Below are 21,474 nucleotides of genomic sequence, written 5' to 3'. Positions count from 1 at the left end.
TTCGTCTCAAAGATGGCTCTTTCCCGCTGCTTCGAACGCGTGAGCATCGCTCCGGCCCCGGGGGACAGCACAGAGCTAGGACAGATAGGTCACTGCTGAGCCCTCAGAGGTGAGCGTCAAATAGTGGAAGAGGATTAATTAAAAGCCAGAAAACCAACGTGTGATGGAGCTGAGGAGACGTGTGTGAGACAGAGCGAGACGCGGCAGCGCGGCAAGCAGTACCGCAGCACGAACCAGGCACCCGGCCCCGCTCCCCAGTGGAAGGACGGACACAAAGCAAACCCCTTCCCTCCTGCCATCAAACCCCGCGGCTGCGAGCGGGGCTGCCCACACAAAACCTCCCGCACATGTACCCTGGCCCTTCCCCGCTGACTTTAACTCGCGGCCGGGCTGGCCGGGCTGTGCAGGACGTGCGCTCCTCAGCCGGCACCGCTGCCGTGCCACGGCTCCCCAGCTGCCCGGCGGGGCCCGGCTTCCCAGCAGTCGTGGGGACAGGGCCACGTTGCCGTACCACCCACGCGGCAGCTGGGGGGATTTTCCTCACAGGCAGCTGGCTCATCGTTTCACTTTTGCCATTTGTTTGCCTTTCAGGAAGGTTTTCCTTTCATTCCTGCCCTGACCTAAGCTGGAGCCGGGGTTTTCCAGCCCCAAGAGCGGGGTGGCACAGGGCAGGTCCCTGCCCCAGCTGTGCTACGTGGGGAAGGACCCAAAAGCCAGGAGCCAAGGTCCAGCTATGCCGGCACCAGCAGTGGTGAGGCAGCTGAGGTACTCACCTCCCAAAGGTCTCAGACACGCGTTTTGGAGCCCTCCTGTATTGCAAAAGGCATGAAATGGTCCCTGGGTGGAGGGGAAAGAGCTGGCCCTGGAGGACAGCTGCAACAGCCCTCAGGACATCATACATGGCTGCAGCCTTCAAGGACGGCCCCGATCTGAAACTGGGTTGGCCCTGTTTTTGCTGAATGCATGTGGTGTCTCTTAAATGACTAAATACTATCTTTTTTATTTGTTTTTCTTCCTCTAAATCTGATGTTTTCATTGCAGTGGACCAGCATTTACCAGCAAAAAGACTTTGACCAAACACTTAACGCTCAGCAAACACACCACAGTGACACCAGCAAATCTAAGCAATGCCACTATCTAGAGCACACTGGGAACAGCATTTGGGTTTCTGAGGCTCTTTATTTTTGTTTAGTGCAAGAGTAGCTAGACACAAGCTGACTTTCATGTGCCCATATGTGTCTCTCTTAAAGCAAGGAAATTTGCATCCAAAACTGATGGAAACTGTAAAGTTTTCAGGACAATGGTGACAGAAAACTCATCACCTGGTACAGGAGCAGGGAGAAGAAAGCCTGTCACTCTGCAGCTTGCTTGAAGTAAAATACATTGTTTGAGAACATGCACAAAAAAGGAGGATTGAGTTCAGCAGTGCTCCTATTTAACTGGATAAATCAAAGCCTTTACTACTTGCTTCAGGACAGTAGATTTTTTTTTTGTGATTGGCAGCTCCTCCACAATGAAAAGTCCAAAGAGATTTTGTAATTTCCTGGGCTTTCTGCAAAATGGGGCCTTTTGCACCAGTGCTTCTAAGCGAAGCTTGGCAGAGGGGGTTTGCGCACAAGCTGCTGAAACTACGGGAGCTGCTAAAGGCAGAGCTGAGCCTGCAGCAGGCGACCCCAGACCCCAGCCGTGTTTCAAACAGAAGATGCAAAGGCTGCAATCACAGATCCCAGCCAAAGTGGACATCTCGCCTCTCAAAAGAGGCCCCGGCTTCAGCATCAGCGGAGAGGTTGCTGGGCAGAGGAGGATTCCCTATCGCGTTTTGCTGGCCAAGCTCCAGCCCTCTCTTTCTCTGCTGATGCTCCAGATAAACCGGAGCTGGGCACTTTCCGGCCGCTTGTGCCAAGTAGAGCTCAGGTGAAGAGCTAATTGAAACCCAGGCTGTTTCAGGGCATGAAAGTAAGTGCTATACTGGTTCAAGACTGCACTCCACAGAGCTAAGAAAGGCATTGCTGCCTCCCTAATTGTGTGGCTAGCCTTTGCACAGCTTCAAGCGTTTTCTGTAATTGGGAGAAAACAGCAGCAATCTCCAAGGGACCAGCCAAGGAGAGGAAAAAATAGCATGTAATATTTTTGTTTTTCCCCTACACCACAGCCCAGCCTGGAGAAGAGGAGGAAAGGGCAGGGAGAGGCATCCAAGGCAGGGAAAGGACCGGACACGGGGCAGGTGTAGGAGCTGTGCCACCAGGCTTGTTCACATTGTGCCAGCCTGCGGTGAGGCCACGTGGTGGGCATGGGTTGGGGACGCCGCACTGTGGACTTCAAAGTGACATAAATTCCTTGAATTTAGCAATAAAAGAAACAAGCGTGGCATGGTGTGTCCTCAGTAACAGTGCCCGACGGAGCTGGGTCAGTAGCAGCAGCTTGCCTGCTCCAAGGGTGATGTGAAGAGGAGAGAGCAGCCCTGAAGGGACTGGCCACGCTGCTGCTCCTCATGTGGCTGCAAAGGAGAGCCTGACCTTTACTATTGCTGGGAGGTACCAATCCCCAATCCCCACACGTGCTGCAGCGCACCCTGCCACGTACTGCAGCCATGCGGACCTCCGTCTTCTGCTGCCCCAGCAGGTTACCTCTGTAACCCTCTGGTGAGAGCTCAAGTTCAGCTCCTGCAGCAGGATGATGGGATGGGAATGGGGATGGGGATGCCTCTGCCCATGTTTTCTTTTCTTTGAAGCTTCAGCCCAAATGCAATATTCTGGCAATGCCATGGCCGTGGGTTCCCACAGCCAAACTCAAAGGAGTTTACTGAAATCAATGGAGACCAGATTGGCTGGGGGCTGAAGTGGTCAGCAATGCCAGGAATGAGACATATCTGCCCTTTCCCAGTAACAGCCGTTTAGGCAGATAAAGAATTTGGACAGTGAAAACATTGCCGTGACCCTTTGGCACTGCAGGATGTGCTGTAGGTCTTCAAAGCAAAACTGCCCCAAGGCAAGATAGGCAAATTGAGTTTTTCCTATGGCTTGGGAGGGCTGGCTGCTCATGAAAATAGGAAGTCTTCCAGCAACAAAGGTGCAGCGGGAGCGATGCTCAGGAGTGGGGAGGCACATGTTTCCCAAGGTCTCCCCTCAGGAGATGCTGCCTGGAGCCAAGACCCTTTCCCTGCCCAGCGCTATAGGTGCCTCTGCTTTGGGGTTTTCACCGAGGGTTGTTATAGGAACTTAAGTACTTCTGTGCATCCCGGTCTGAGCAGCTCCAGCTCCCCGTCACAGAGCACTGGGGCTCTGAGGACATTGGAGGATGCTCAGGTACAGCAGGAGTGGGGTCGTTCAGCTCGGCTAATTAGTGCTACTATTTCTGTCTCTGGCCTTTTCTTGGTTTGTATCCATCCATCTGGGGCTCTTTTCAGTCGTTATAGAGCTTTCCGCCCTCTTGATTTTTTTTTTTTTCTCTCCTCCTCTGTCTTCCAGATTTTTGCCACTGTTTCATGTTGCTGTCCAAGTTATTTGTCTTTTCTGTCTTGCTCTGGTCGTGGGAACATTAGTAATGTTTTTGTGTAGAGCAGGGTGGCTTAGAGACCGCCTCGCAGACCTGACAGCCATCCTAGCGCTGCTGGCAAAGGCTGGAGCAGCTCAGCCAGCCCCTGGGAAACGATCCTGTTTATGGTTCATCACCATCTGATCTACCCACGGCTTCTCGCTCCCGCCTGGGCTCAACCGTGCTGCCGCCATGCTCGGCCGTGCCGTGCTGAGCCGGGCGGGGAGATGCAGTCCAGTCCGCTCACTCCCCGCTCTCTTGCCGCAGCCGCCCCGTGTGTGGCTGCGAAGGGAAGCGTGACTCACATGGGCCTCCCACCCATGAGTAACAGTGTTGGTCTATCACGTCTCAGCCAGCCGGGGCAGCTCGGAGGGAGGGCGGCTGCTTCCCTGGCGAGGCATGAAACGGGTCACTCCGTCCCCGGGACACGGGTGAAACCAGGAACCAAGATTGCAAGACATGGCAGCTATAAGCAGCCTCGCATCAGATGCAGGGCTGTACCCCACGAGGGGGGCAGGCAAGGAGGTACACGTGCCGGCAGACACGGGCTGCAGGGATTCCTGTTAAACACCGATGTCAGTTCTTCCTTCTTCCCAGCCAAAACCTGCTCCTTTTTGCCTGGGAAATGCACGAGGCCAGTCTGAAGCCAGCAAGGGAAGATGGGCAGAGATGGTGGGAACACGAGGCGTGGAAACACAAAGCAGTTATGTGCTTCTCGGGGTGGAAAGAGGCCCAGGTTATTAAATAGCAGGCAATTTTAGCATGAGTTATTAATATTAGTTGTTTGTACTGGGAAGTGGTGCCTAGGGGCTCCCATTGCACTAATCATGTAACAAAGCCGTGTTCCTAACACAAATAGCTTGTGTTTCAGCCTGCAGAGAACAAGTTGTCTCCTTCCCATTACCTCCCCTTTGAAAAAACGATTGCACAGTTGAGCCCACAGAAATTGGGAAAGGAAAAAAATGACACTGAGCTGTCCTACGGTGCTGTCGCTTACCCCCAGCCAGCCCGGTAACTCCACCAGCACCTTGGGTCTGCACTGCCCCCGTGGCTCCCCTGCTTCATTCCCAACCGCAGCAGGTCGGGCCTCAGTGTTATTGGCGATTTTTGTGTTGCCCTTGTGTTTGGTTTTTGGGTGTAGTAACGTCACATCACCTGTTCAGGATAGTGGGTGGGCGGTGGGGTGGGTTTTTTTCCTGCCTCGCTGACCCGTGCTGTGTATTTCCATTGTATTTTTCAGGCTGCAAACTGCAGTTCTCAAGTATGTGCCCCTCTGAAGTAAGAAACCAATTTAATGTATTCAATTAATTAATTTACAGCCTTGGCACTAAAGCACAGACTAAAGGTCAACAGCATCCACTAATTTTGGACAATACAAACCATGACTGCCCTGCTATTTCTTGTTTTCCTGAGGACTTGGCATTATTTTATCACATGGAAACACAGGTCCTCCTGCCCCCGGCTGCAGCTTTGCACACACAGCTCTTTGTCATCCCGATCCCAAGTCAGGCTGGAGGCCAGAAGGAATGCCGTGCGGCCCCAGCCCTTCCCATAGCAGTGCTCAGCTCTGCAAATGCTGTGCCTGACCTCATACAGGCTGGCAGCTTCTTCATCTGCACCCTCAACACAGCAACCAACCATGGTGATGAACGGGGCCAGGGTCCCCATGGCATCTCCTGCCCTCTTGATATTCATCCTGATGTAGATCCAGCCGATGGAGGAGATACAACTAAGAAACGAGCATGCATCAGGATGGTTAAAGGTAGTGGCCTGATACCACGGTGCAAGGAGCACAGAGAAGGCTGGCAGTCCAGACGTGTGAGCAGGTGTGCAACGCTACCAACACTTGTTTAGCATGATGCTCTGCGAGCATGTACGTGTGCATGGCTTTACTGTGTTTGTGTTTAAGAGGTGGGAGTCTCTCATGTCCCACTAGACGCAGATGACTGGTAAGGCTTGGAAATGCCATGTTCACCTCTGAGCCCAATGGTCGTGCTCTGTGGTCAGCATGGATCCTGCTACTGACACCCCCAGCCCCACAGGCCCATTCGTTTCCCCACTGCTCCACCGTGCCCTCATCTGAGGTTTGTCCCATCCCCACCCCGACCTCCTGTTGGTGGAGGAAGCCGGGCAGAAGCCACTGTCACCCCTGCAGTGAGCTGATGCTGGAGCACTGCCAGACTCTGGCAGGAGTTTGGGTTGCAGCACATGAGATAAGGCAGCATGGCCACCATGCTCAAGCCCCCTGTCCCACTGCAGGGTCTCCTTCACCCCTACCAGACCACTCCCAGGCCTCTCCTCCTGCCTCACAGGCTTCTCAGCTGGGCATGCCACACCTCTCCCTCCCAAATCTTAATCCCTTAAACTGTGCTAGAATGACAAAAGCTTAATAAGGGCTGAAGAGTGACCACAGAAAAGCAAAACCAACAACAACAAAAAAAGTTACCATGAGCAAAAAAAAAAAAAAGTCAGGTTACCTGCCTTAGCCTTGGAAATGGCTCAACCACTCTCGCCAAAGCAGGGGTAAGACAGATGCTGAGCACTGACAGCTCAACAGAGCGGTCCAGGTCTTGCCGAGGTACAAGGAATTAAACCAACAGGTCTTGAAATGAGAACGGCTTAACATCTTAAAAGTAAGCAGTGCTACAACTTCTTCTATACTGTTTGCCACAACTAACTTGACATCACCCATGACTGCTATACTCAACAGCAACACTCACTAAGTGCGTCCAGCTTTGAAGAAGATTGCATCTAGTTCTTCTGCAGACCCACCAGAGTGGACACCTACAAACTGACCCAGCCAGAGGAGCTTCTCTTCCCCCTTCCCGTGCTTCTTTGTGGGTGGCCGAGCCTTTGCAAGGGACCCTCGGTGAGTGAGGTATGAAAATGCAGCGCCCATACGACAGCCCAGAATCCAGCGCAGCTTGGCTTTGACCTCTGGAACGACTGCTCTTGCAGCAGAGTTAACCAGGTCAGTCTCTCCCTTCCTTTCAAACATTTTATCTGCATGATGCCGCATTTGCATTTATTTCTCCACCCGGCACCCCTCTTTTTCTTTGAAGAGAAGGTAAACACCCTGTTTTGCTTCCCTGACAATTTTTAAAATGTGAATGAAGAGAAGCAATGGGCTGTGAGGCAGAAACAGAAAAGCGAGTGACCAAGAGTGGAAGCGATACATGTGCTGATTGCATCCAGGCTTTCTACCCAAATAAAAAATAACTCCCTCCCCCCAAGGAGATACTTTAAAAGCTGAAAGCTAAGAACTTAAGTACAAAGGCTTTTGTGTTTTTATTGACATTGTAAGAAACATTTTTTTTTTTTTTGCTTTGTTACAAAAGAGCTAAGTGGTTCTGAAAGCAGAAGTACAGTTTATATGTACACAGTGCTACAGACCCTTCAGATCAACCTAAGGCTCGAGAAACATCAGATCATAACTGCAGGTTTATCAAATGAAGACCACTAAGGCCCGTTACAGCCGAACACTATTCCTACCGTACGTAAATGTATTTACACGTTTTCTTTTTTTTTTTTTTAAAAAAAAAGGATTACAAGCTTTATTAAAAAAAACTAAAAAAGAAAGTGGAAAAAAAAAGAACACATTTTTATCTTACACATCTGCAGGACTGACAACAGTAACTGTTCCATAGGAGACATTCCACCAATCCAAGGACAACAACACGTGAATACCAGAGGTTTACAAGACGTTTCAGACACTATTAACAGCGGTATGTGCTATTAGCTGAATGGCGAGTACAGCCTCATCAGAAAAATTTGGCAACACATCTTGGTCCCTCTCTTTTACAGGATCAACACAAAATAAGGCACATACATTGCGAGAATATAAACACTGCTGTTCAGAAGGACAAGCCATTGCGCAACAGGCGTGGGCGAAGCTGATCGGCCATTTCATCAAGGGGCAGGGGGGAAGCAATGACTGGAAGCGAGCGAGCCAGCCAGCATCCTAATGCACGTACCATTTGCGGCCATTCTCCAAGGACAGAATAACATCATCTGCCATGAGGATGTACAAGGCCATCGTACGCACCAGCAAAGCCCCTCTGGGACCCCACTGACTTCTCTACAAAAATACCTTTCCTCCACCCGGGTGTACCTGACGGATGAACTCTCACTGGTGACTCCCACTTCGTGGAAAGTAAAACTGCCTGGAGAAACATGCGTGAGTGAGGTGGATGCGCCCAAGGCCAACAGCAATGGATCTGGAAGATCCCCAACAGAGCCATTAGAAGAAAAAGGGATTTAGACTCAGGCTATGTCCACTGCAATGCTTTAAAAACCAGGGAATTCACAATATTTTCTGCATTGTCTAGTAGTCTAGGGTGAGTGGTGTGCTTCCAAGTGCTATGGCAATGCCAAATGATGCACCAGATGCACAAAAGCAAGCTTTGGCTCTGTAACTGGAAGAGCAGGAGTAGAGGGGTGCCAGTAAAACCATAAGCAATGTTGGTGGGACTTTCCCCAGACTGCCAAGCACTGAGAAGGAAGTTGACAAGTGAAAGCTGGTGCCCAGTCTGACAGTGCCATGCCCAGAGAGTCCAGTCTACCCTACTAAACACAACCAAAACCCAAGACAGCTGGGCTACAATGCATTGATACCCTCACAGGTATCAAAACAGGCTCTTTAGCATAAACCAGAAAAGCACAAGAAGATACGAGAAGCTGAATAGTGGCATATGAACATAAGAGAAGAGGCACATACGCTTAATGGTGAAAATAATAAACGATTCGCACAAACTCGTTGGGGACGTGGTGGAGTCTCTGGTTCTTTGACTCTGCCAAATCAAAATGGGATGCCTTTCTGGAGCATGTGGTTTCGGCCAAGACACACTGTTGGCTCAAGACAGGGGTAAGTGAGTGACGAAGGTTTGTCAAATCCAGGAAGGCAAATTAGCTACTCAAACAGTCCCTTTTAGCCTTGAGCAATGTGACTGGCTCCTTCTAAGCTCTGATGGATCACATCTGTTAATAGCTTCCCAGCTTAAACTGGAGCAGCAAATACAATTATGAACTGGAAAATTGAGTTTAAAAAAATAGTTTTTGTTGGTTTTTTTTTTTTTTAATGTATTGGCTCTATAACAATAAAAGGCTCCTCTCCCAAGCCACCTACTCCCAAGCTGGTCATAAGTCTCCCTGTTGAAATTGTTTATAAACATGTAATTGATGGCTTAATAAACAGCCAGCAATTGGTTACCGAGAACCATCTGAAACACGTCCAGCACAGCCTTCCCTCATGCATACGCTGCCGTTTCTCAGCAGGGGTGTCAGCTGTATCATAGCACTGCAACGTACAGCGCAGACACCAAAGCATCCCTTATCCCCCCGTGACCTGCCCAGCCAGAGGCATCCCTCCTCGCCCCGGCAGCAAGGCAGGGGCACGGGCTGTGTACAGGCAGTGGGTCTCTACAGGGCTGCCTCTGGGCAATGAGGGTGTGATGGGGAGCAGCTTTGCCACGTTGCAACAGCAAACCAACCATTTGCCGTGGTGAGCAGCGCCCGACTCCCCATGCAGGCCAGGGACCACTGCAGGAGGACTGTGACAGCTGGTCATGGGCAGGGAGGTTGGGAGGGGAACCGGCAAAGGGCAACGAGCAGGACGGGGGAATAGACATCCATGTGACAGAGGAAGAAAGAAATGCTTGCTAAAGATACAGACAGGAGCTGGATGATGATAAAAGCTGTAGGATATTTACATTTGTCTTAATTTCTGACATTCCAGCTCACAGTGCAAATCACTTGGTACATGCTGTGATAAACCCAAATACGGCCCCAGCACCGGATTCCTATGATGTTTTCCTACTGATTTACAGCTTCTTCCTCTGATTCTAACAGCTGTTAATAGATCAGTGTTATCAGACAGCTTCACTTAGGTTGTATTCCTACACATTCCTCAAATGCCATGCCCTGAATCAGCTAGTATTTCACCTTTTTTTCTTAAACGTCAGTCTTGTAACTGTTCTCCATCCCAACCTGTTTACCCAGGCGCACTGTGTGTTCAGGGGTGCAGACATGGAGCCCAGCACAGCGAAAAACGTGCTAGAAGAGCCAGTGCTTATGGAGTAAATGCCATTCACCTCTACCAGTGAGTAGCTTCATGATCACAGTGCGTTAGTTCCAATTTTTGCTGGTGTAACTGAGCCTGGGCATTGACCCACTGGTTTGCCTTAAAATGAAATGCATGTTGGTGTCACCAAGTTGAGAAAGGTTGGGTTGGTCTTTTTGAGTTTTGGTTAGTTATGAGACATACTTGCTGTTCTGCTTGTTTCTTTGCTATTTTTAACAGCAGTTTAAAATCTATTAATTTTGTAAAGCCTGGATACAGTGGAAAAACATTTAAGATTATCAGATTGCTTGCAATTGCTTTGATTTATTTGGCTAGTCTGAGAACTGGGCCATTCTTTTTCTACTTGTTTTACATGCCATGACCATGATGCTTTTGAAGCTGTAACTGTGTGTTAAGTCAATGAGCATTTACTCATTTTAAAACATACAACCCATCCACAAAGATGTATGTGCTAAAAGGGATGTACAAGACAGTTGTTGTGGCAAAAGAATTGTTTATGCAAATAAGAACCAGTGGCTCAGCAAATTGTGTCTCAACAATTTGTATTTTTTTTTTAAAAAAGGGAGTCCCCAGTATGGAATACTGCAATTTTGTTATTTCATTGTATGAAATATTCCATAAGACCCTGATCGTCTCTCCACAAATGTGGTATGTAATGAAGGGATTATAGACTATCCAAATCACCAAACAGGCCCATAATTTTACTATCCAGTCATTTAAAAATGAAGGCTGAAAAACAGAATACCAAATACTGCAAAAGATGAGAGTTGGCCCAAGAATAGCTTTCTGGCCTCCTCCTTCCTCTGAAATGGATTAAACATGACACAGTGTCATTATGCAAGGCAGTGACATCTATCTGTGTGTGTGATTACAAAAACCTTAAACATTTGCTTGGGATCAAAGGGCTGATGGTTTTACATTTGTTATTTGCTTGAACTTCCTAATTTCTTGTGCTCCATGACTCTGAAACTACAGCCTAGGGTTACCATGTCTGTGCATTTCTAAACTGGTTGTCCACCTCAGTGCGATGTATCCAATGCATCCATTGAGTATTTTGTCACTGTACACTCACTTCACATTGTGCCTGGTTATTTTGTGCCTATATGTTTAGGGGGGAAAGTTACGACAGTTTTATGAGGTCTAGTTTCTTTTGAGTAACAGAAAATTGCAAAGTCATTTCATCAGACCTTTCTTTAAAAAAAAATCCCAAAACAAAACAAAAACATGCACTTCACACGTTTACATTGGTTTAGAATTAAAAAAAAAAAGAAAAAGGAAGCATACAGACATTCAAAAAGGGGGGGGGGAGAGAGAGAGAGAAAAGAGAGAGAAGGGGGAGGATGGGTGTAGCAATACTGATTCAAAACTGAAATGGAAGACAGTTTCTCCCTAGAACACTTTAGGGTTTTCAGAGTCCTTATTCCATAAAAGGAATATACTTGAAACACATCCCATTTAGGTGAGATGAGATTGCTAAAATACATACACAACTAAAAAATATGAGTCTTTTTTTTCATCTGTTATCTCCTAAGGGTTTGTTTTTATTTTCATTATGTCTATTGCATAACAGCAAGAAACTTGCTTTCTTCTGCAAGTGAGGTCAACAAAGAGCTCATGTCCCCAATAGCCATGTTGGTTGTGCTTACGGGCATAGCTGGGAATGTAAGAGACGCTCGGGGAGTGGTGAGGCGTGAGGAATTGCGGGAGAGATTCTGAATGATACTTGGGCTCAGGGCTCCTGAAATTAAGCTGACATGGTCCCCATCATCTATGATAGCATCAAAATCAATGTGCACACCCTCTAGGCTGTTGCTGTCAATGCTGTCAACTGTGCTCGACACTTGGTTAGCCCCCGGGGAAAGAAGCTCGGATGAGTTTGCAGTCGCAGTCCCCTGCAGCAGGCAGTTAGCTTCTGAACCAAAGAACGAACCTGTTTTCATAGCTTGGTGGCTAAAGCCCGTGGTTTGGTCATATAACTGACCAGAGTAATTCTGCACGTTAGAGCAGAACTGCTGTGATTGACCTTGCATCTCCATCTTAATGGTGTTTACCCTGTACATCTGGTTGCCATCACTTACATGTCCTTGCTGTTGTGCCAGGTTGTTTTTCAACACGTTTTGCCGTCTGTTACCGCTGTAATTAGAGCACGGCTGGTAACTTTTGGTTACCAACAAACCAGAAGGCTGGTTACCAATGGTGTGAGACACCGGTGGACAACTCTGTGGCCCTTGATACAGGCTGCTTCGTGAGGTAGGACTAACCTGCCCTAGCATCATTTGACTGGATTGATTGACTCCCTGGTAATGAACGCCGTCTCCGATCGGTTGGTTTTGCAAATATTCCTGTTCCATCATATTCCTGTTCTGCATCCCATTTGTCATACTGGTGGCCTGATCACTGGATGCCATGGGATGGCCGAAATTTTGCTGGTTCCCAGTCACTGGCACATTGCTGCTTCTCAGCTTCTGCCCTTGAACTGCCACGCCACAAGAATTGTCCATTGCCCCAGACATCATTGCCTGCCTGCCGATGCTTTCGCTGTAAGGCTTATTGGGCTGCACACCGAAAGAATTACCAGCTCCGCTGCCAAGAACCATATTTTGCTGTAAACCATAGGAACCGTTGTTCTCCACCAGGTTCTGATAGTCACTCTGCTGGGCCACGTTGCTTCTCTCCAGATTCTGCTGCTGAACCATCATATTGTTATACAGTCCGAAGGCCCGAGTCTGCTGCACTGCTGAGCGCTGGCCACATTTCAGTTTCGAAGGAGATAAGTCAGAACTTCCTGAGCTTACTTCGTTCCACTGAATGGGCAAATCGCTCTTGTTTGCCTCGGAACCTGCCTGCTGACTGCTTGGTGGAGGGGCTTGGTCAAAGTTGCTGGGGTTGTTGTTTCCTAACACTGAGCTGTGATGCATTTTGTTGCTGTCTAGGACATTGTTCAACAAGTGGTCATACATGCCCTGGTTCTGGGAATTCAGATACTGAACCACGTCATCTGGCAGGAGATCCTCATCATTCAGACTGCCACCCGCTTCCATCGTAGCAGCCTCCAGGGCGACGTTCTCGCTGATGCTCGGAGGACAGGGGGAGCTGAAGCCGCGGAAGACGCCACCCTCAGAACGGGTATAGTTCTGAAGAACAAGGTTGCGCTTTTCCATGGATGGAGGCAAAGCAGGAGGGTTAAAGCTATTAAGACTGTTGAAACGCTGGACTCTAGGGACAGAGAGGTTGTCAGAGGCCATTCTTACCGGATCGCTGGCTCTCCTCGTCCCGTTTCCTAGAGCATCGTGAGACAGAAAATGCCTCCTGCTGTAACCATTTGCCCCACCATCACTGCATCTTCGAGGGGCATTCACTGGAGGCAGTGGAGATACTCCGGACTCCCTGCAGTCACCCAAGAGTGCCATCCTTGTTTTGAGGCTCATCCTCTCCATGTTAGGCAGTGGAGTTGGTGGGGGTCCACCAGTAGCTGCTGCATATTTAGCTTTCAGCCTGTATTGCTGGGCCGGGGTGAGGCTGAGAAGACTTGGCAGGTCATCACACTGGCTCGCTTCACTGGAGCGCCGGGAGGCATCCGTCGAGATGGGGTCATAGGAATCTGCAACACTCACGTTCTGTGGTCTTCCCTCCACCTGGGAGGCGTCGCTGGACCTCCGGCTGGAGAAGCAAGGTGAGATGCCAGAGGACCTGCGGCTGCTCAAGTAGGCTGAACTGATTGTGCTAGTATTGCTGTCCCTCCTGTTCAGCATGTTCAACACAGTGATGTCCGTACTTGAAAGTTCGTTCCTGTTCGGCAGAATAGTCATGGATCCTCCTACGCTGCAGCTGCTGTTTGACTGGGTACCTGGAGGTAAAATTCACAGTTAAACAAATGGGAATCACCCAGAAGCTGGTACAGAAAACACCCAGTAAATAAGTAAGGGGAGTACAGAGGAAGAGCCGGCATCATCACAGCAAATCATAGCAGTGCTCTTTATTGAAAGAAGTAGGGATAAAAACTGTGTCCTTAGGTTAAAAGCTAATTCAGAGACTCAAGGGTAACATTTCAGTGCGAATCCCAGCACAAAATTTATAGGCTATAGCCACAAACTGTCATCAGCTGGTGTAGTCCTCTGGCCTGCAGTGCAGCTATGCTGACTGATGTGCCAGAAAGACACATTCGTAAGGGAGCTTTTTATAGGCAAAATATAATTGAACAAGCATTTGTGTGGAATGGCAAAATATACAAATTGGAGGCTATTCAAGGTCATTTTTAAAACTTCTTGAAATATTCTTGAAATAACTCCTAACAACTGCAAAACATCTTTGCTGGTTTCCTTGTTTTGTTTTGTTTTTAAGTAAACACAATACGTTTCTTAATTTTACATAGTTTCTTTCGATTGACTGGGTTTCAGAAAACCTGGGCTGTCACTGCTGGGTGGGGTGCAGAAACCTACGGGCATGTTGTAGGCAATGCAGAGGCAGAAGAGACGTTCATTTTGGCAAAAACAACTATGGATCTTCAGAGTTCAATCTTGCCCTGCTCCCATTCACGGATACCTGCCCTTTGTAGCAGTACTGTCTGTACGTATGATTACTTGTATGTGTGGAAACAGTTTATTTAAAGGGCAGCCCAACACATCTAAGCAAAGGGTGCCTTGTTAAGGCCTCACCTGAAAGATTTCCATACAATGAACTGGCAGGTATTTATTTCATCTGACTTGCCACAAAATAAGACAGGATTATGTTGATCTTGGGTCCAAACCTTTAACTGTAGGGAATATTTCAAACGTGATACATGGCTCCCCTGCTGGCCTCCCTTCTGTGAAACATGGGACTATCAGACTTCTCTCAGGGTGGGTAGTAGGACTTGTAATGAGGGGATAACCAGAAAGTGATCACTTTATGAACCATTCTCACGCTGCTGAATTTCATAAGCTGCGCTACTCTTTTGCAAGGGTTGCAACATTGAGCTAGCAAGCAATGAACGTTAAGGACAAAAAGTGTTACCACTCCTGTTACGTGTATCTTACCATTTCCTATGAGAGGTGGCAAGGTCGGGGCTTTGGAAGGTGGAACGGGGTTCAGTCTTGGAAGCATTCCATTAACTTGTTTCAACCTTTCTAATTTCACTTGCTCCATCCATTTGGTCCCTGTCATATTCCTCCTGGCCTGTAAGCCAAGTGCTGTGGTGGCTGTGGAAATGGTAGAGTCCATGATTGGGGTTTCATCGATGACACTGAGGTCTCCTACACTACCGCCACCAGTCAGAGTAAGCTCGATCCCATTGTTGGAATAGTTGCTGATGGGGGACTGTTCGCTGCTGCATGTAGACTGACCACCAGGGCTTGGCTGAGATGTCTGTTGGAGTGAAGTAGGAAACAAAAGAACGTGAGGATTAAGAAAACAATGTTAACAAAGAACTTGCAGCAGATGTAGGTCTAAATGGGGCCAAAGAAAACCAAATGTAAAGAGAAGTTTAGCATTAAAGGATGATGGTGATCATTCATTAAGAGGCTTTCTAGAATATTGATTGTAACTGCAATGAATGCTGTTGCAAAACTCAAGGTTAAAATCCACTTTAATATCCTGCTGATATTATACATTATATCTACATAAGACATTTATTTCAGTTATTCCCATAATTGTTTCTATCTATCACTTCATGTCATTTGTAAGCCTGTATGTACGGATGCTCTATTTTGAGTATGCACTGTTCCCAATTGAAACTGCAGGTCAATAAACCCAATCAGAACTCAGCGACATTACGAGGTCTAATTTACACTGCTACGCTTGCAGCAAGCAAGCAAACAAACAAGACTCCAACAACACTGGAATCTGGGTTTTTTTAATTAGACTTGTGGCTAAAGAATGCAAGTATTTTCCAAGCTTAAGGCTCATTGTTACAAGCAGCAGTTGGCCTGAAATGTTGGCACGTAATAAAACAGGAACAAAGCATCAGTGCAAAAATACTGTACCATATTATCAGCATCCTGTGACCCTAGCAGCACGCTCTAACTTATACCATCTCTGCCCTGAATTAAGGCAGCAATGATCTACTGAATCAAATCCTTCATTTCATTAGAATTTAAGAATTTGAATTTAAGAATTTAAATTTAAGAATTTAAGTACATGGTACAGCCTGCTAATCTACGGGGATATAAACCACCGCAATAGCTTCTTCTTTCTTAACAGACAGTGTTCCCTGCCGCTCTAGCAGAATTCTTGCTGTGGGGAAACACAGGCTTGATTTATTTTTTATACTCATAAAGTTCTTGTAAAAGAATGGGAAAATTTCTCTGACAAACTGAAACAGACAGATAGACCGACAGACAAAACAGACAGCAAGACAGACAGAAGTCTCTGGACGTAATATCTTACTGTAGGTTGTATCAGTGTGATCACAAATCTGTGAGGCATGCAGTATCATTTTGCTCCCAAGAACAGTTTCATGTAAGTATTTCACTTTGGGGTTTTTCTTGGTTGTTGTTTGTTGTTTGTTTGGGTTTTTTTTTTCCTGCAGCCTGTGAATTTTTTTGCACATTTAACTGACAAAAGCCAGCTAGAATTTCTGAGGTAGCAGTGACGGCTCTCACTCTTAACATCAGTGAATGAAGACACAGATTCATGGCAATATTGTAGCTTCATATGCCCCTGAGGAGTCCATTAAGATGCAATAACTATTTTATTATTTCTAAGTTGAATGATGATACTTAGAATTTATGAGGCCACACTGAGCACGTTCATTTCCAAACCCTGGCCATGGCATATTTGGTGACAAGAATAGAAACAACTGTTAATATGCAGAAGAGTTCGTGCTTCTGGACAACAGCTCCATGCCATATGGAAGATGAGTATTAATGGTCAGAAGCCTGTTCTTGTAGCCACGTGTCAAGATCACAGTGAGGTAGGTTACAGAAGTAAGAACTGTATTATGAGGAACATACATTTCTAGATGTGCAATACAGAACAAAATGGACGTCTCATCTAGAGGGGAAGGTACAAAGACATTTCCGAAGACATTTCACCAATATGAGCCAGATTTTTCACATGTCAAGTGTTGCAAAATGCTCACAGCACATTACATTTGGGAATGAGTTTGATGGATTGCACGTTACTAAATAAAGGAATGATTGGACAGCAGGCAGAAGGCTAAAATAAAGACATAAATAATGTTGCAATAAGAAAAACAGCAGAAAAGTTAAAATGCCCTCACCTTATTACCCACTGTCCTTAGGAAGTTAGAACAAGACATTTAAGAGCATTAGACAGAAAAGACATTGGATTAGTTAAAAAACAGAAAATATATCTTAATTCATACAAGCAATGAAAAGCAGGAAATACGGAATTGTTTTTAGAAGATATTTTTCAGTGAAAATACTATGTAAGCAATCAGCATTAATACCCCTCTCCTGCAAATTTTATTCATGTTAAAACCATCTATGCTCAACGTGCCTCAATAATGCTACAGATTTACCTAGCTAAGCAGGAGGGGAATGGGGTTTTTTCTCCTGTGTAATCTAAGGTAGTTATCACCAAAGACAGCAGAGGATCTCCTTTAGATTTCAGTGGGAGTTAACTCTGGGCCCCCGGAAGTTTCTGTATTCAGAATTAATACTCCACAGTTTGGGCATAAGCCGTAGGCACAATATAGCAGTAACTCATGTTTCAATGAGTAATCACTTTGAATTGCAGCATGATTAACAATATGAGCAGAATGTGGAGGGCTCATATTTATAGTCCCCAAGGGTTGTGTCCAGATGAGTTGTAGACCCAGATGGAGGATGGAGTGACTGCCTTTGCTTGTTTTAACCCTTGTGGAGACGATATATGGCACATGAAATGCAGGCAAATGAAAGAACAACTTTGTTACTTAAGGTAGCATGTCAAAAATGGAATAAGGTCCTTTCAATGTTCAAGGCTATACTGGTTTAATGCAATACATTAAGGTAATCCATTGAAAAGACCTGCAGAGACTCTTAATTCATCTCAATTTAGTTAAATTTAAATTAGGTTAACTTGGTCAAGTTAAATTAAGTATCAGATTAACTTAAGAGGTCACATCACAATAGAAATCAAATGTTATCAAAAGATCTCCTCCTGCTGTTTGAGAAAGTCAATTTATCCTGCTTCAGTTTGATCCATGACCCGACAACCTCAAGCCCCTAAAATCTGATTGTTTCCCCAAGTTCTCCAAAAATTATCATCATCAATATCATCATTTTAGTCTTTTGGACTTGGGTTTTTTTCACATTCTGGCTTTGAGCCTGCAGGATTCACATTCTCTAACTTTCTTCTGTAAACAGGACAGTGGGAAAAAAAAAGGCCTTTTAAAAAATGAAAGCTGTGATTTTTCTCATAATACACTGATTCCAAAAGATGGAGCTTTAAGAGAAACAATTATTGTGAGAGTTTCCAACACTGCACTTACTGCATATTGCACAGACTAGACGTAATCTTTTTATTTGCTATTTCTTAGGCTTTAAAAACATTTTACAATGTAAACAAAAAAAGAAAACCTCACAAAACCCAACCTTGTGAGCTAGAGATTATGGGCTTGAGCATTTCATAATGGGATTCTTAACTGGTTGCAAGAAGAAAAAGGACAAAGGGAGCAGCACGGTGTTTTGCATACCATTGGTTTTTCTGACTTGACCGCTTTCACTTGGAGGCATTCTTCACGCTTTGAGGTAGTGTTGCTGAGGTCCTTCTGCTCACCAATTGCACCCTGAGTCTGATGGCCTGGTGACCGGGTCTGAGAGTGGCTGCCTGGGTCTCTCGGTGGCGGAGGCCTTGGGTGGATATCTCCCCGCTGCTTCTTGGTGACGTGTGCCTCCGGGCCATGCACGGTCTTCACGTGTTTCCGAAGAGAACTGGGGTCTGTGTAGCGCTTTGTGCAGCCCGGTATCTTGCAAACATATGGTTTCTGCCAAGACAGAAAAAAACACTTAAATTAGATTCAATTCCACGTGGGACTCCTGAAGAGCTCCTTGGAACACAGCTGGTATTACTGTTATACGCTTTCACAGTGAATTTGTTATCTAATTTATGGTCTCTACAGTGACTGCATCTAGTCAAACCTATTAATTAGCCTTGGTTTTGAAGGTGTCCATTAATGCCGCATAGTTTACAAAGAGCAGAGCCTCTCATGATATGAACTGGCACAGTTTTGACTTACCGTAGCAGAAGAGCCAATGGAGCTATGGCAATTTATGAAGACTGTCCTAATTTTCTATCCTGTCCGTTGCCCTCAGCAGTTTGATACCCTGTTTGTAGTATGCCCAGTAACTACTCCTTGACATCCAGAGGCAAACAACCCCCTTCAAAACATGTTGGGACATTTGTTCAGGCAGGATTATCTGAGGAAGCGTTTTTCTCCTGGCTCCTTTAGATCACCAGTATAATATCAAAGCATAGGATACAGTCCTATAAGCATGGTCATGTTGCAGCAATATATGTGCTAGTACTATTAGTGCTACTAGCACAACTAATCACTCTTTTTTTTTAAAACCCATGTCATTTGTCTGTGAATTTCTCTAGTTCACTAAGCAATGTAGAATAAAGTAAATTTACTGTCTTACAATTTAACAAAGACTTTGTTCTTGTATTATGAGAGGATTAGAAAGAAGAGTCGAGCCCTTCCTAAACACTTCAATTGCCTCAGGAAACAAAGTATCATTCACTCACTTTTATTACTGAATTGTTTCCAAGGAACTACTATTTTAAAGTCTTATTTATACTAGCCCTCAAGAAAAGAAGAGACCATCATGCAGAGTTCCTCAAAGGGGTTCTCTGTTTGCTTACACACGGCACTGTGAGGCTTTGACAAACGTAGCTTCTTCATGGCAATCTAAGGCCTGAGCCTGCTTCCACTGACGTCAGCAGGAAAAAAACTCCCATTGACTTGAATATGAGCCAGCAGTGTGCCCAGGTGGCCAAGAAGGCCAACAGCATCCCGGCTTGTATCAGCAATATGTGGCCAGCAGGAGTAGGGAAATGATTGTCCCCCTGTACTCAGCACTGGTGAGGCCGCACCTTGAGTACTGTGTTCAGTTTTGGGCCCCTCACTACAAAGAGGACATTGAAGTGCTGGAGCATGTCCAGAGAAGGGCAACGAAGCTGGTGAAGGGTCTGGAGAACAAGTCTTATGAGGATCGGCTGAAGGAACTGGGGTTGTTCAGCCTGGAGAAAGGGAGGTTGAGGGGAGACCTTGTCCCTCTCTACAGCTCCCTGAAAGGAGGTTGTAGCCAGGTGGTGTTGGTCTCTTCTCCCAAGTAACAAGAGATAGGATGAGAGGAAATGGCCTCAAGTTGTGCCAGAAGAGGTTTAGGTTGGATATTAGGAAAAAATTCTTCACCAAAAGAGTTACCAAGCACCGGAACAGGCTGCCCAGGGAAGTGGTTGAGTCACCATTCCTGGATGTATTTAAAAGATGCGTAGACATGGTGCTTAGGGACATGGTTTAGTGGTTGGACTTGGCAGTGCTAGGTTAATGGTTGGACTTCATGATCTTAAAGGTCTTTTCCAACCAAAACGATTCTATGACTTTATGATTCTATATGGCAACTGCTTTTAAATCTGTCTATAGGTTACCTACTTACAATCAAAATGGCACTGCAAGGAAGCGCTGAATTGGGTCTGCGCTTTCCTCAGTATTCATGGCACTCCATCAGCACACATTGCCTAAGAATATTAGCCTGTTTCATTGTGAAATAATGATGAATGAATGAAATTTTTCATTGCCCTTGCTGCTGCACCTACCAGAAATGATGGGTAGCAGAAAATTTTTCTTGGTGACTTACTGGTAGACATGAAATCCTGATCATAAAACACAGGCAGTACAAGTTATGCTTTTAAGTTTGAGAGGATCTTACTCATCAATCAATCAAATGATTGGTTCAGACAGTGAATGAAAAAAAAGCTCAGTCAGCTATTGGCAAGACTTCAACATTGGTGACAATTCACAAAATTGCTGCTGGTCTTCAGTGCAGTTGTTAGTTGGGCTGCTAAGAGCACGCACTGCAGGGACGGGGCGAACTTGGAGATGTGCAACAGTCTCTGCTTCCCTTGTGACTTGAGATGCTGCAGACCAGGGGACAGGAAGCATCCCAGGAGACTCTGCCCAGCCCTAGTGAATGCCTGCGATAGACCTGACAGACAGCTAGAGAAAGATACAAGCCTTGTGGAAACGGATATAGCTACCATGGTTTCCACACCACACAGTCACCATGCTGGTATGTCCTGCCCTTCAGTACTTCCAGGGTTAAGCTAGAGGTGAAGGAGCATAGGGACAGGTCAAGGAGGAGAGAATGGGCTCCAGGATGCGAGACTGAGATGATGTGCCTCCCTGTGTAACCTGAAATGGGGCAATAAAACAGGGACGAGGCATGAAGATGGTGTGATTCCTGAAAGAGGGGGCAGCAGTAAGAGGAAACGCACAGTAATACAGAGGTGTCACACTGAGAGTTCCAGAGACGGCTGTTACTGCCATAGCATGTTTGCCTGAGAAAGATCAAATTCCCTCCACTGCATCCCTACTCTGTGAGGTCTGTTCAGGATGGAAAGAAAGAGTGAAATAGCCCAGAGAAGAAGGAAAAGGCATAACTCAGAACTTACAGGGCAAACCGTATTTTCCAAACCCTGGAGACTTCTCTATAGCTGTCGGCAGCAGCCAAAAAGGATGCTGCAAGCTGCCGCGGGAGCCGCCAGGTGTCACCACCGACCCAGGCAAGGGGACGCGCTCGGGCTGGACCAGCCCCTCTAGCTCCGGAGGGAAAAACAATCCCAGCTTTTCAGGGAAACCAGGATCTGTCCCTGGTCAACGCGCGTCTTTCCATTAGACTCTCTCCTTCAAACCCCTCTTACACTTACTAAAATGA

General features: G+C 46.4%; 1 protein-coding gene across 4 annotated transcripts in view; it reads right to left on the bottom strand.

Annotated features, from left to right (window-relative positions):
* Positions 1-8,083: 8,083 nt before the first annotated feature.
* The window catches only part of GLI3 (GLI family zinc finger 3), a 216,120-nt gene continuing 202,729 nt past the window's right edge, over positions 8,084-21,474 (bottom strand). For all 4 annotated transcript variants that reach the window (XM_054814362.1, XM_054814364.1, XM_054814363.1 and 1 more), the window contains 3 exons: positions 18,231-18,521; positions 14,629-14,956; positions 8,084-13,460 (listed from right to left, as the gene is read on the bottom strand). In XM_054814362.1, coding sequence (XP_054670337.1) covers positions 11,170-13,460; positions 14,629-14,956; positions 18,231-18,521 — 2,910 coding nt within the window. In that variant the 3' untranslated portion in view covers positions 8,084-11,169. The remainder of the gene's footprint in view (positions 13,461-14,628; positions 14,957-18,230; positions 18,522-21,474) is intronic.

The sequence above is a fragment of the Grus americana genome, chromosome 2 (genome assembly GCF_028858705.1).
Source record: "Grus americana isolate bGruAme1 chromosome 2, bGruAme1.mat, whole genome shotgun sequence".
NCBI lineage: Eukaryota > Metazoa > Chordata > Aves > Gruiformes > Gruidae > Grus > Grus americana.
The sequence above is the reverse complement of the archived record's forward strand: the minus strand, read 5'-3'. Positions and strand labels throughout refer to the sequence as shown.